Source organism: Balaenoptera ricei, chromosome 19 (genome assembly GCF_028023285.1).
Source record: "Balaenoptera ricei isolate mBalRic1 chromosome 19, mBalRic1.hap2, whole genome shotgun sequence".
NCBI lineage: Eukaryota > Metazoa > Chordata > Mammalia > Artiodactyla > Balaenopteridae > Balaenoptera > Balaenoptera ricei.
In genome coordinates this window covers 35831650-35847002 of record NC_082657.1, presented here as the reverse complement: position 1 = coordinate 35847002, position 15353 = coordinate 35831650, and the positions used below count along the sequence as shown (strand labels likewise).

The 15353-nt window shown below is 53.4% G+C and overlaps 1 protein-coding gene across 5 annotated transcripts in view; it reads right to left on the bottom strand.

The window, feature by feature from the left end:
- Positions 1–15353, bottom strand: part of CPNE2 (copine 2) — a 55348-nt gene that overhangs the window by 24007 nt on the left and 15988 nt on the right. For 3 of the 5 annotated variants that reach the window (XM_059904074.1, XM_059904078.1, XM_059904075.1), the window contains exons 2-5: positions 7088–7302; positions 4770–4949; positions 2858–2932; positions 901–972 (exon numbers count right to left, since the gene is read on the bottom strand). In XM_059904074.1, the coding sequence (XP_059760057.1) occupies positions 901–972; positions 2858–2932; positions 4770–4949; positions 7088–7267 (507 nt within the window). In that variant the 5' untranslated portion in view covers positions 7268–7302. The remainder of the gene's footprint in view (positions 1–900; positions 973–2857; positions 2933–4769; positions 4950–7087; positions 7303–15353) is intronic. The other 2 variants (XM_059904076.1, XM_059904077.1) reach the window with 1 other exon arrangement.

Genomic DNA, 15353 nt, shown 5'->3' with positions numbered 1-15353 from the left:
GAGAAACTGCCCCATCCTGGGGTTACCAGAGCTTGGGCTCAGAGACCCTAAGACCTGGAGCCTGTAGAAGTTACAATTCCAGCATCTTCAGTGGGGCAGGACGTCAAGAGGGAGATTGTTCCCAGGGCAGAGGGAGGCACCCAGCAGGATGGGATTTTAATTTATTTTAGTGGGATTCTGAAAAACTGAAACTATCCTAGCAGAAGAGTCCTTTAAAACTCCATTTATTTAAGAAAACATGGACTCTAAAGAGGCTATATTCAAGAGGGGGAGACATAAAATAAATGAGTAAGTAATATACATGAGGCAGCAATTAGTGTTAAGGAGACAACTAAAGGAGGAGCGGGCGGGAAATCAGGGACCACTGCAATTTCAGGGAAGGCCTCACTAGGAGGTGACGTGGAGGTGAGGGAGGGGCCTGTCATGAGAATATTCAGGGTAAAGAACATCCCAGGCAGAAAAGACAGCAACTGCAAAGGTCCTGAGGCAGGACGGTGCCTGGTTTAATCCTAGGACAATGAAAAGGCTGATTTGGCTAAAACAGAATGAAAGTAGGGAATGCGGAAGGGGTGAGGTCAGGGGGTCGGCGGGGGGGAGCTGAGGACACATCAGCTGGGGTCCTGTAGGTTACTGTAAGGACCCTAGCATTTACACTACGTGGGATGGGGAGCCCCAACGAGTGGGTTTCCAGCCATGTCTTGAATATGTCTAAGTGATAGGAAACTCACTACCTCAGTGGTGAAGCAGTTCTAATTTGGGGTGGCAGTAGGGCCGTGTGCTGTGGACTTGTCCCTGGAGGGGCAGTGAAGGTGGTGGCCAGAAGTCCCAGGCCACACAACCCCAGGGCTGGGGGAGGGCTGCTGCTCCTTGATGGAGAGCCCCCTCCCCTGCCTGCCTCACCTTCTTATCCAGCTTCCTGCCCACCAGGCTCAGCGTGATGACCCGGTTGTCTGAAAGCTCCTGGGCAGCAATCTGTAAGGCCAGAGGAACGTTGGGGGTCGGGGTCTGTCCTGAGACTCCCTCTGGCCTCCGTTCAGGCAGGGTGGACATAGGTTGCCCCAGGAGTCAATTCTCCAGGGCTGGGAGGGGAGTGGTGGGGAAGAGTAGTGCCAGGTGACCTGGGACAAGTCTCTCGTCTTCCTCAAACCTCAGTTTCCATCTTCTGGAAGATGGGGGTAATAACTCTTCTGGATATGAGGAATCAGAAAGTGACCCCAATGTGGCTCAAGAGATGGGCCGTGAGATGGTGGGGGGGAGATGAAGCAGGGACCAAACATGGAGGGTGGTCTTGAGCCCTAGGGAGACGTTCTGGGCCAGCGAGCAGCCTGACAGACCCTCTCATGTCCCCACTGCAGATCCAAGGAGCACACACAACCACCTCGAAACACCAAGGCGTCGGAAATTCTAACAACTTCACTGTGCAGCCAGGGAAACTGAGGCCCAGGGCAGGGAAGGGACCACCCGAGCTCCCTCTGCTGTCTCGTCAGCTCACACCACTCATCTATCCTCCATGCCCTCCCCATCAGCCATGGCCCTCTGCCCCAGGCCAGCCAGTGATGAACCACCTGGGTGACCTCGAGGCTGCCATCTGCCCTCTCTGGCCTCTCCCCCGCCCCCTCCCCAGAGTGGCAGGGAAGGCCCTCTGGCCAACAGCAACCCAAGTGGGCTGGGTCCTCCCTCGGCTAGGACTTCCTCTGCTCCCACACCTCTGGGACACCTAACGAGCTATTTGACCCTGAGAACCACAGACGGAGGCCAGGCTAGAGGCCCCTTCTCCCCTTCCTCCCCTCCAGCTGAGACTTGCTCAACAACCCCATAGGGTAGGCCCTATTACTGCCCCCATTTCACAAGAGGACGGAACCCAGGTCTGGAGGCGAACTGCTGGAAATGCTGGAGGATGGCATACCCGCTGGGTGGGGTCCTTCTGGGCTGGCTTCCATGTGGAGGGCAGCTGGCTTGTGGAGGCATTTAGATGGGGAGGTTTTGAACCCCAAGAGGTGGGGGAGGCTGGGAGGGGACATTCCAGGTGGCAGGAACAGTGGATGAGGGCCTGGGGTAAGTGCAGGGTATGCTAAGAATTCAGTTTGCCTTGAACCCAGGCCATGGACATGAACAGGGTAAAAAATAGCTGAGACTGCTGGGTCCCTCCCGGCCTGGAATGCACGGCTCCACAGGCAGTGGGGAGCCAGGAAGGCTCCAGGGCGGGGGAGTAATGCCGTGTGAACACACACAGGTACAGCCCTCCTCCCTGCAGAACCCCTGGCGTCACACAGGCTCTGAAGAGGGACAATCCCGGAGCGAACCTCACTAGCTGAACCGCCCAAGGGCACTTCCTCTCTGGGTTTCAGTTCCCTCATCTGTAAAACCAGGTTTCCCTGCCTTCCCGGGGTCTAATGACTGAAGAGCTCAGCCGCTCAAAGGGCCTGCGCATCGCAAGAATCACTGTGCTTCGCAGGGATCACTGCGCATCAGAGGAATCATTGCGCATTGCAGCCACAAGCAGAGTTCCGATGGGCAAGGCGCTCCTGAAACGCCTGAAAGACGCCCAAGGGGCCAGTGCCGGGAGTGAATGCAGGGAGGGCTCTGGAGGCCTCCAGGGAGGAGTGGTAGCGCCCCTGCCTGGGGAGCCACCGTGGGGACCCCTGGCAGTGCCCCCCACTCCCCAGTTTGGCAGCCCCAACGCATCATATGTGGAGCCAGGAGCCCGTTGCTAAGAGACCTGTTGCTAAGTTGTAAGTTGGGCTTTTTTACTCCAAACAAAGCTGGTGATTATCTGCCAGTGAAGTGGCCCATTGATGGAGGAGGGCAGTGGGCAGTGTGTGGGGGGCCTGCAGAGAGCGGGGAGGGGGGCTGGTACCGTAATCAAGCCCTTCCCCGCAGGCTTGTCATTCATCAGCAGCAGAGGCTGAGTGATCTTCTTGCTGGAGACGATCTGGAGGGAGAGAGGAGAGGCGCTCACTCTGAGGGCTGGGGAGGAGACCCAGGGAGGAAAAATCCTCAACAGGCACTGCTCACAGCGCGATGCTCCATGCCAGGCGCTGGCTAAACCTCCCCCTGCGTGATCCCCGCCGTGGGAGGCAGACAGCAACCACTGCTAACCCCACCGGGCAGCTGAGGAGACTGAGGCCCAGAGAGGTTAAGACACTTGCCTGAGGTCCCACAGCTGGGATAGAATCCCAGCAGTCGGATTCTGCTGACAGGATGTCCCCAGGAAAAGGCTCTTGTAAGGCTCACATTCTGGAGACTGCTGAAGAGAGGTTAGCCGCGTAACTGCGGCTAACTGCCTCCCCGCGTAACTGCCTCCCCCAGAGTCATCCAGAGACCCCCACCCTCCCTCAGGGTGTGATCCCTGATGGAGAGGATCAAACCCTGACTCCTCCTATGTATTTTCATTGCTTTGAATAGTGAATACATTCACACAGTGTTCAAGGATCAATACAATATAGAAAGGACAAGTGGAACACATTGTAAAGTCTCCCTCCCACCCGTCTCTGTACACCCCATTCCCACACCCTCCATGTGCCACCACGGTTCTGTTTCTTGGGGAAAAGGCCAGTGTTTCTTTGTGCCAATGTGAGCATGTTCCTAGTCTCCCTGTGCTAGTTTTTCTCCCTAGGTCCACTCTCTGCCCTTCTCCACCTTCTCTATGCCACTGTGGACTGCATCACCTGGCTCCCCTGTCTTACAGCTTCTCGGGGTTCAGCCAACGGGGGTGCCAGCAGGAGCCAGGAGAGCAGGAGGGGAGAAGGGCTGGGCTGAGCCTTGGCGGAAGCTTTGTTGCTCATCATCGGCCTGGCTCTAGTCCAGAGGCCTCCCCGTGGTGGCCACAGCTCTCCCCAGGACCTGGCAACACCACTTCCTGCCCCGCCCCTCCCTCCAGGCTAGGGGTGGCCGGGCTTCTGGCAGGTGTCAGCCCTGTAAAGGTTTCCTCACCCCTTGTCGGTTCCTGCCCCTGCCCACTGGTCCTAAAGCTCTCTCCTCCGTTACCCTTTGAGGGTGTAGACACATGGCGGGGACCCTGAGAGACACACCCCACTTCTTACGTAACTGCTGGGCCCTTGCTTTTTTCATTGAACATCATCTCCTGGAAGGCCCAGGGCATTTCAGTCTCCACTAGAACCTCTCGAAGCATTTTCCACTTTATTCACCCACCATCCCTACAGACTGGGCAGAGAGGTCATCGCTATCCCCAAGTAAAATATGGGGCAAGTGAGGCTCAGAAGGGTGTGGGGCTTGCCCTAGGGCACACAGCCATTAACAGTGATCGGAACTTGTATCAGGAGCTCTTAGCCCTGCAACCTCCATAAGCTCAGCAAGGAGTGAGCTGGAGGGGGAAATGTGGCCCAGAGAGGGAAAGGAAGATGCCCAAGGTCACACAGTGAGCCAGCCATCAAGTGGGACTATCATGGGTGTCTTGGTTGCTGGTCAGATGCTCCCATCCCAGGAAGTCAAGACCACACTTGCTTACTTCTACCACTGAGAAGCTCTGGCCACAGGGCGCCCCACTCCTGTGTGGCACTGTGTTCAGTGTCTTCCGAGGGGAACACTTCAGCCTGGCCCCAGCCCCACCTGCCTACTTCCCCCTTTCTGTGCCTGCTGGCCCCCAAGGCTGTCTGCATTTGTGATGCCACCTTGGGAGCCAGGCGGGAAAATGGGACCAGGGAAAGCAGGCAGCAGCAGACTCTCCAGGGGGCTGCCCCATCCTTGGGAGCCAGGTGACTTATGGCGGCACTGCACTGACCCCACCCTCCTGGAGGAGCCCGGCTCACCGTGCCCAGGCTGCAGGAGAACTGGCCCAGGAAATCGTGCTCCTCGAGCTGCGTGCTGGACTTGTCCTGGTCGAACAGGGCAAACTTGAGCTTCTGCACCTCCTCAAAGTGGTAGTCAAGGACGAACTTCTTGGAGAAAGCGGGGTTGAGGTTGTTGACTGCAGTTTCTGTCCTGTCATACTGGCAGGGGGCAGGGAAACAGGTGTCAGAGTCAGGTAGCTGGTTCAACCCTTCTTGGGCTACAGGGAATCATGGTGCTTACTTGCTGAACACCCAATTCTGTGCCAGGCACTCATGGCCAGTTACCCGGGTGGCTGAAACAATCATTACTCCCAGCTCACAGATAAGGACACTGAAGCACAGAGAGGTTAAGTGACTCACCCAAGGTTGAACAGCTAGAGGGCAGGGCCAAGATTTGAACCCAGTCCTGACTCTACCATTCACACTTTTAACACACTGGTCCTGACTCCATACCCAGGTTCCAAGGTAAGAGGTCGGACCCTGTCCCTGCCTAGGTTAAGTGACAGAGGTAATCCCTTTTCCCATCTGGACCTCAGTTTTCCCTTCTGTAAAATGAAAGGATTTGACATCTGTGGCTTTCATCCTTTTTATCTGGGGAGAACCCTTTTTTCAAACCACATTTTACATGGAAGCTGAGAGAAGAAACAGAGAGAAGGAGGGGTACTTAGGGGGAGGTGAGGTCAGGGGCTCCCCATCTTCCCAGAGGCAGGTGTTTGTACCTTCCTCAAACCCTGGAATGTCAAAACCAGGAACCGAGCGGCCCCCACCCCCCACCTACTGTGGAGACCGAGGCCTGGGGAAGGACAGGGCCTTGCACCGTGTGTCTCTGGTGGGGCTGGGACAGGAACCCCGCCTCCCGGCCTCTCTGCACTGAGGCCCCAAACCGCGGAGTCTGGGTGACAGTCTATTTTGGAGCCTGGGCTGTGTTGATTTTTCCTCCCACCCATCCCATTTCCAAGGGCCAGAGAGCAGCAGGGACGGAAGAGGTCTTGGCCCTGGGCTATTTTTAGCCAGGGTGTCTGGCCTGGGTGGGAGAGAGATTGTCACGGAGGGTGGGGGGCATGCCATGAGTGGGGGTGGGTGCAGTGGGGGAGGACATCACTCCCCGAGGGGCGGGGCGGGGGTAGGGGGAGTTCCGGAGACCTGTCAGAGGGGACTCTGGACATGCTGGCCTCAGGCCTGGGGCTTCCCCCAGCAATCCTCGGCTGACCTCATGCCCCACCTCCCACTTCTGGCTGTACCACCAACGTGCTGGGTGAGACAGGTAAGTCCCTCCCCGCTCTGGGCCCCAGTTCTCCTCTGTAAAATGGGTCAACAATCCCAGCCCATTTCCTTGGCATCATAAGAAGGAGCCAACATCTGTGGAAACTCTTTGTAAACCACAGTATGTTCTGTGGGACGCCCACCGAGGCCTCATTAAAAAACTATGAAAAATAGAAACATATTTTGGAAAATTTATATGCATGTAAAACTATCTGGAAGGCTGGATACCAAACCATTAACAGTTGGTTCTCCCTGACAGGCGAGTTCCCAACCATTTTGATTTTCTTCTCTAGGTCTACCTGGATTTTCTAAATTTACTGCAATGAATATAGACCCCTTTCGGAATAGGAAACAAAGCCATTTTTAAACGTTGAAAGTCTTAACAGTTTGGATTTCTCAATATCCTTCCTTAAGCTGCATCTTTCCCCAGCCCTCAGGCCAAAGTCTTCCAGCTCAGAAGTCCTTGGCTGTAGCACCATCAACATCCCCAGCTCTGGGACTCTCCAAGGTAGGAGGGAAAAAAATCCTCATTTCACAGATGAGGAGACAGGCTCAGAGAGGGATAGCCACCTGCCCAAGGCCACACAGCAGGGAGTGACAGAGCTGGGTCTTGGTCCAGCTCTGGGACCAAAGCCTGAGTTCCCTATTTCTCTCTTTGCTCCTCACTGACTGTGCTCATTTAGGAATAAGAGGGCAAAGTTATTTTAAAAATGAAAGCAAGCATTTTGCAAAACTCTAAGGTTTTAACTATATATCATAGTAACTTAAAATACTGTAAAACACTAAATATAAAATTATATAAATATAAATCTATGAATTATAATAAACACAAATATAATTATTTTAAGTACTGTTATAAACATTTTAAATAAAATTTGATTTTCAGAATAACAATCTTCTAAGTAACCCTCGGCCCACACTGCAAGTACTTCTAAGGGCCTGACCCCAGGTCCCTGGGATCGAGTGAGAGCCCCTCCCCAGCGACCGAGCCACCCTCCCTCCACCCATTGCAGCTGCACACAGAGGGGCCTCACCTCGCTCCACCTGCCATCATTCTCTGTGAAGAGGACACAGAAGGGGTCGGACTTAGAGGTGACGTCCCGGTCCAGCAGGTTCTGGCCACTCACTGACAGCTCCACCTTGCACACGCAGTACTGGGAGCCCACGGGGGCCACCCCCGGTGCTGGGGCACCTCCACCTGGCATGTAGGCCATGGGGGTCGGCAACGGCGGCAGCAGCTCCTCGCAGTCTGAGGGGACAGCATTGGGGGTCAGAGAGGGGACAGCCATCTGCTACGCCACTCCACCCTGGGGAGGCGTCACCACCTGACCCTCAAGATGTGGGTAAAGATGGAAGAAAAGGAGTGTGTGTGGGGCGGGGTGGAAGTGGGGATGACATGGGCAAAAGCTTGGAGAAAGAATGCAGGAAGGGACTTCACTGGTGGCGCAGTGGTTAAGAATCTGCCTGCCAATGCAGGGAACACAGGTTCAAGCCCTGGTCCACGAAGATCCCACATGCCACGGAGCAACTAAGCCTGTGTGCCACAACTGCTGAGCCTGCGCTCTAGAGCCCGTGAGCCACAACTACTGAGCCCACGCACCGCAACTACTGAAGCCCGCGCGCCTAGAGCCCGTGCTCCACAAGAGAAGCCACCGCAATGAGAAGCCCACACACCCCAAAGAAGAGCAGACCCTGCTTACCGCAAGTAGAGAAAGCCTGCGTATAGCAACGAAGACCCAACGCAGCCAAAAATAATAAACAAATAAAATTAAATTAAATTAAAAAAAAAAAAAAGAATGCAGGAAATGTGTGAAAAAGGAGTCTCTTGTAGGTGTGTTTAGTTTGTCTTTGAAGTCATTCTCTGCTTTGGTCCATCTTTACCTGTGAGATACACACAGGTCCAAGCTGCCCCTGTCGGATCAGCAACAAATCACAGTGGACACAGGCATCCCATTCATTTTGCCAGGAAAACCTGGGCTTCTCCTGAGCAATTGACATATCGGCATCTTGCAGCTACAATGGGGCTTGTAATTGCTCAGGTTTCCCTCACTGCTTTGGCCACTAGGAAGCTACCTTCTGGTCACTTATCCAAAACTTGACTTTGTTCATTATCTGTCTTGTTCATCCTGTATCACCAGCCTAAGCACAGTGACCAGTCCATAGGAGGCACTCAGTTTATATTTGTTGGATAAAAAAAAAGGTAAGTGTACAAATCAACGAACGGACAAACGCTCCATATCGCTCAGATCTTGCCTGAGTTGGTCCTTATCCTCAGCTCTCTGTGCCTCAGTTTCCTCATGTGCTCACGACACATCATGACACAGTACTACAAGGTGTGGTCAGATCTTATTTCCACTGGCACATCTGAAGTTCACCCAGGCCCGCCTTCCAGCATCAGCCACCCGGCAAGATGTCCATTTTGGACATTCCCTATTCCCCGTTCCCCTCGCCGGGTCACGGATTCGCTCATCCCTCCCTGACTTGGCATGGCCACCCTGCGGCACACACGCAGCTCTCCAGCCCCTCCGATGGAAACTAGTTTTCACACGACAGGAATAAACACTGCAGGCAGACTGCAGTGCTGTGCTGATGCTCTGGGCTCGTGTGACTGTGATGAGGTTCTGTTCTAGGGACAGACGGTGGGAGGGAGCAGGCTGAGCACGGGCTTTGTCACTGTCCAGATCCTCTCCCTGCCAGGTATGTATGCCCAGGGCGCTGTGTCTGGAGCGGAAGAGGGGACCACGCTCGCGCAGGCCTCCTGCAGACCGGCGCTTCGCGTGCCCAGCGAGAGGCTGGCGCTCAGGAAGCGGGCCCAGCGCTGCCACTGTGGCTCGGTCCTTCCCGCGTGGATGAGAGCCACCTCCTCGCCAGCCTCCCTGCTGCCTCTCCTTAGTCTAACCTCCCCTTGTCCCCACAGGGGCTGGAGTGAGCTTTTAAAAACACAAATTGGACCATGTCACCTCTCTGCTTAAAACCCTCCAAGACTTCCATCACTCTCTGAATAAAGTCCCAGCTCCCTCCGGGAGCCTGCAGCCGCAGGACCTGGCTGCCCTCCGCACGCTCTCAGCCAGACTGGAACATGAGGTCCTAGAGGGCTGGAGCTGGGTAGTCTTCTTACCGCAGGATCCCAGCTCTGGCACAGTTCTCGCGACTTGGCAGACACTCAGCAAACACTCTAGAGTGAATGAACGAGCCTCAGTGTCCCCGTCTGGAGGGTGAGGCGATTTTAGGACCTGCCCCGCCAGAGTGAATAAGGATTAGAGACATCTCGCGGGTGACGTGCTCAGCTTGTAGTCAGTGCTGGTCAGCGTGGTCAGGTGGGTTCGTGCTCTCAGAAGGAATGGCCTCCTCTCACCTCCCTCCTCTGGGGCAGTGCAGGGCCAGTTACCCACTCGACAGTCAGGGGATAAGATATTAGTCAAGGAGTTGGAACCTGGCCCTCGTGGGTAAGTGTTTGGGGGCTGGACTCGTCCACACAGAGGCTGAGAGAACACCTGATTATGCTTACAACTACCTGGGGTGGGGGGGGCACAAATCACCCCCATTTTGCAGATAAGGAAACTGAGGCTCAGAGCAGAAGTCACCTGTACAATGTCACACAGTCAGGAAACAGAGGCAGGCTGTGAACCAATTTTCCAGACTCCCAGGCCAACGTACGGCCTTCTGGCCAGGGCCAGGGGACTGCTGGGCATGGTGGGGACCTAGAACCAGGTGGGGGCATCTGGGGAGTCAGCCAGGCCAAAGGGAGCCTGAGGCTAAGAAGACCCCGGAGCCCCCAAGGTCACCAGTTCCTCTGGGGTTACCCTGTCCGCACCCCTGTCTCTCCCATCATCACTAATGGGGTGGATTCCAGCTCACCCACCTCCTCTCCACCTCACAGGCCCCCTTCATGACATGCTAGATGCCATGTGGGCCAACATGCCCCCTGCTGCCAAGTCAGAGACCTCTGTTTTCATCCTGTACCTGAGAGGTATCAGGTACACACACCCAGGTTCACACATTTCCTTGTGCACGTCACACTGATACACACGCACGCACACGCCCGCAGACTAACAGATGCAAAGGCAAGCGCTTATATGAACACTCTGGGGCCACTTCTCCCCCGCCCTCCCCCTGGTCTGAGCTACCATCATCCGTCGCCTAGGTTACTGCACTGTCCTCCTACCCCTCACTGGCTCCAGCCTGGCTGAGGGTGTGGCCAGGAGGGCCAGGTCCAGGGGACGGTTGGGCTGTCAGGGCTCCTCAGAGACCACTGTGGCCCCACCTGGATCAGCTCGCAGGCCCCAGAGAGAGTGAGTGATGAGTGGGCGGGGAAGGGGGCACTCCTCCCCCAGCTAGGGGCAGGTCCCCCATCCCCAACTCACCCTCTGCTTGGAAGCTTCTGGATCCCCGAAACGGGGAGCACATGATGTCTGGAGTTGGGGCAGGTGGGGGTCAGAGTGGGCCCCTCTGTGCCAGCCAGCAGCAGGCAGGCAGGCCAGACCCTGAGGCCTGACGCAATGGAAAAAGAAACCATGGCTTAGGCTGGGCCGGGCCCCCTCCCCTCCTACTCCAGCAGGAGGGCAGGCAGGCAAGGTGTCACTACGGGAGGGTTGGGCCTGCCATGCGCATCTGGGCAAGATGGAAACGCTCCCTGGTGCAGCACCGCCGCACAGGTAATTTGAGGTTTCAGGCTGGAGAGGTGGCCTGGGGAGCTGGGGCCTGCTCGTGGATGGTCCTGACTCCTGGCCCGGATGGACACAGGCCTTCTGGGGTGACCAGAGCCCCGGGGAAGGAATTGGCAGGCGGGGATACAAAACTAGCAGTCCCGGGCTTCCCTGGTGGCGCAGGGGTTGAGAGTCTGCCTGCCAATGCAGGGGACACGGGTTCGAGCCCTGGTCTGGGAAGATCCCACATGCCGCGGAGCAACTGGGCCCCTGAGCCACAACTACTGAGCCTGCGCGTCTGGAGCCTGTGCTCCGCAACAGGAGAGGCCGCGATAGTGAGAGGCCCGCACACCGCGATGAAGAGTGGCCCCTGCTTGCCGCAAACTAGAGAAAGCCCTCGCACAGAAACGAAGACCCAACACAGCTAAGGATAAATAAATAAATAATAATTTAAAAAAAGATTAAAAACAACAACAACAACAAAAACCCTAGCAGTCCCTTTTACAGATGGGTTAACTGAGGCCAAGAGCGGGCAGGGCTTGGGAATTCCCATTCATTCATTCAACAAACATTCCTTGAGCACTCTCGGGCTTCAACAATGAACAAGACTGAGGCTTCAGCTCCCACAGGGTCCGCTGGCCCGGGCTCCTAAGACATCTTACCCTTTATTTTTTTTTTAAAACAGGTTTATCAAGATACAATTCATATACCCTACAATTCACCCGTTTAAAATGTACAATTCAACGGATTTTAGTACATTCACAGGTATGTGCAACCATCACCACAGTCAATTTTAGAACATTTTCATCAACTCAATAGGAAATCCTGTATCCTTTAGCTATCACCCCACCCGACCCCTAAATAACCACTAATCTACTTTCTGTCTGTACATTTACCTATTCTGGACTTTCATATGAATGGAATCATATAATATGTGGTCTTTTGTGACTGGCTTCTTTCAGTTACCCTAATGTTTTCAAGATTCATCCACGTCCTACCTTGTATCGGTGCTTCATTTCTTTTTTTATGGCTGAATAATATTCCATTGTATGGATTCTTCCCAATTTTGAACAATGGAGAAAAGGTTGGCATTTTAAAAACATTTGCTGAAAACTGCTTTTTAAAGGGAATTTAAAAATGTACAAAGCATAAAAACTGTCACACTTGCCAAGTGTATGTTTTTAACCTTCAGAGGTTATCACTGCAAGAACTGGTAAGACACTTCCAAGAGCTCAGCCAAGAGCTGAGCACGGAGCAGTTTCCTCACGTGGACAGAAATAGATGAATGAAAGATCACTCTGCCCAACTCCCTATCCATGTTGGAATCCCTTCTGCAAAACCCTAGCTCCTATTTGAAAAGTTCTAGCATCAAAATGTCATTTCTTCACAAGGTGATGCATTCCACTTTCTGTCAGCTCTCATGGTTAGAACATTCTTCCTCTTAAATATTGTTTCTGTCCCTATAGGTTATTGCTGGAATGGTGGTGGTTTGGGGAACTCTTTTTTGGTGAGATGGTGAAGTGGGAAGGTAAGAAGCTAAATTATCAATAGTTGCCCTTGCTCTATTTAATCTGGAAATCACCAGATAGATTATTAGTGGATTATAAACAAACAAATAGACCACTGGCAGATTTGTAGATCAATGTCTTAATGTGAGGTTGATAGGATTTTTAAAGGTTGTGATGGGTGATAAAGATCAAGTCAGGAAATTATGGGAACATGCTATAAAAACCATAAAGTACTCCATATACAGGTGTAAGGAGGTGGCATTCCTGTCACCACAAAACTAGTGGATTAGGCCTATATGCGATGTATGGTGGCTTCAAGGAGGAAGACAGGTAAATATGAGGTGGATGAACCCAGAAGGTAGGTTGAAGTTATAGCTGAACAGCTGTAGACGTCTAGCAGGAGACAAGCCTAAGCTACCCGTTGAAATCCATTGAACTCTACTGAACTATACACACAGGTTGACATTAGCTTTGTAGACGGCTTTGGATGGGCTTATTAAAACTGTGTGTGATACAATGCTGGAAGGGAGTGCAAATTCAGTAGAATTTGGAGGAAGAGTGGAGCCAATCCAGGGACAAATGTTTCTGACAAATGACAAGATGCAATTTGATAGAGATAACTGTAAGCCTGTGTTCAGTTCTGAGTTCAGTGTAGGGCGTGCCTGGCTTGACAGCTGTTTGCATATAAAGGATCTGGGCATTTCGGATAGGCACCACAACCTCAGTTGTCCTGGCCGTGTGATTCAGCTGTTAAGAATGTCAGCCAATTATTAATGCATTACTATATAATGCATTACATGGTGTGGTGTCAGAGATCACAAAACAACAGTCTGTGGAACAAATCTAGCCTCCAGACAGGTTTTGTTTGGCTTTCTAGCATTGACTTACAAGTGTTTAAAATTTTTTTAATCATTTGCCTGCATATTGGGAGGTTTTACTGAAATGCCTAGATTTCAAGTTTCTAATGAAAAATTAGAAGACTTGGCCATCTTGGGCCCTTATTCCCACATGGCAACATTGGCTGCCCCCTTTGGATGGGCAGGTGGACATCTTACCCTTTAGGCAGAAGAACAGGATTTGGAGATTCTAGTGCTGAGTCACAGGTCTAGAACATTCCAGTTTTAGCCAGAAACCTAGGAACCCATCCTCCTTGACCTCTCTCTTTCCTTCACCCCCCATATCCTGCTACTGCTGTTGGTTCCACCGCCAAGATGCGTCCAGCATCATCCCCATCTCCCCGCTTCCACTTCCCTGGCCCATGTCAGGTCTCCCTGAGCAACCTCAGCCCCCAGACTCTCTCTTTTCCACGCCCGCGCCAGAGGGAGTCTTTAAACATGCAAATCAGATGCTACCACAGCTCTTCCTGAAAATCTCCCAGTGGCTGCCCTTCCTTGTCACACAATCCAGATCCTCCCCAGGCCAACAGGGCCTGACCTGACCCCACCTTATGCCACACTCTCCCTTGCTCCCTGTGCCCCAGCTGCACTGGCCTCCTTCTGCTCTGCAAATATGCTAACCTCTCTCCTGCCTCAGGGCCTTTGCACTTGCTCTTTCCCCTGCCAGAAATGCTTTTCTTCACATGGCAGGTCTTTTTTTTTTTTTTAATTGATTTATTTGGCTGCGTCGGGTCTTAGTTGCAGCATGCAGGATCTTTCGTCACGGCACGCGGGCTTCTCTCAAGTTGCGGCACGCGGGCTTAGTTTCCCCACGTCATGTGGGATCTTAGCTCCCTGACCAGGGATCGAACCCATGTCCCCTGCACTGGAAGGCGGATTCTTAACCACTACACCACCAGGGAAGTCCCATCACATGACAGGTCTTAGTTGTCAGCTTCATGTCACCTCCTCAGAAGCCTTCCTTGGTCACCCAAGCTAATGCAATCTCAGCCCCACACTGGTTCCTTCACAGATCAATGCAATCTACAACCATTTTTACTAATTTGTCTATTTGCCTTGTGCACTGTCAGGAATGTAAGTTCCACAAGGGAGGGATCACCGTTTCCCCAACACCTAGAGCAGCACCTACACGGTGGCAAATGAATGAGGAAGGGAGCCCCTCAGGCAGGCTCTTTAATCTGCAGCCCCAGAGCAATCACAACCACCTCCCCACTACACACAGCACTTGAGAGATCACAAAGTCCCTTCTCAGTCCCGGAACCATCATAACTGCTCCAAGAGGCCAGCACTAGAGGGGTTCACGTCCCATTTCACAGAGGTGGAAACCAAGGCCCAAGAAGGGGGCAGTGGTGCTTCTAAGCCAGGGAAGAATGGTGCTGAGGCTAAGAGCTAGGGCTGCCCTACTCCAACTTCCCCGCCCATCACTGGCCCCAGCAGCTCAGGACCCAGGAGCCAGGCTGTGCACCCCACCCACTGTGGGGAAGAGACGCCGAGGTGGCCTGCAGGGGCCCCAGTTCAGAGACGGGCAGTGACAGGAGACACCAAGAGAGGCAGGTGCAGGGAGACAGCCGGTAGGGGGCAGGGGAGGCAGCAGCTGAGGTGGAGACCTGGAGACCCAGATGGGGAAGAGGGGGATGGGAGGGGCAGGGCAGGGCCGAGGTGCCCCTCACTGCAGGGGCAAGTGCAACAGCGGGATGGCCTGTCAGAACTGGGGGGCATCGTGTGCCCTCTGAAAAAGCATGCTCAACCTGATATCTGAGAAATGAAATTCTGTTTTCAGTGCCAACTGCAACAAGTAACACTCCAGTCTTGCTGGCAGCAGTTACGAGGACAGGGGTGCGGTCCTCTGGTCGGTACTGTGCTGAGGGTAAGAGCACTGACTCTGGACTCAGACTGCTGGGTTTGAATCCCTGGTTGTCATTTACCTGCTGTGTGATCTCAGGCAAGTTACTTAACCTCTCTGGTCTTTGTTCCCCTTCTATAAAAACAGGAACAATAAAAGTGCTTTCATCAGGTATTGATGTCGAGGATTAAATGAGGTAAAGCATTTAGAATGACACTATGCAGCTTGTGCTATTAATGATTCTTGATGGCTGGGGGCAGGGGGAGAGGTGTGTGAAGTTTATGGTGTACGTACAGGGGACCAGGAGTGAAAACTCGTTGAGCATATGGTTCTAGGCTCCCTTTCTCAGCTGGAAGACACAGCTCAGAGATGCCAAGGGACACCAAGGTGGTAGATAGGGGGCCAGG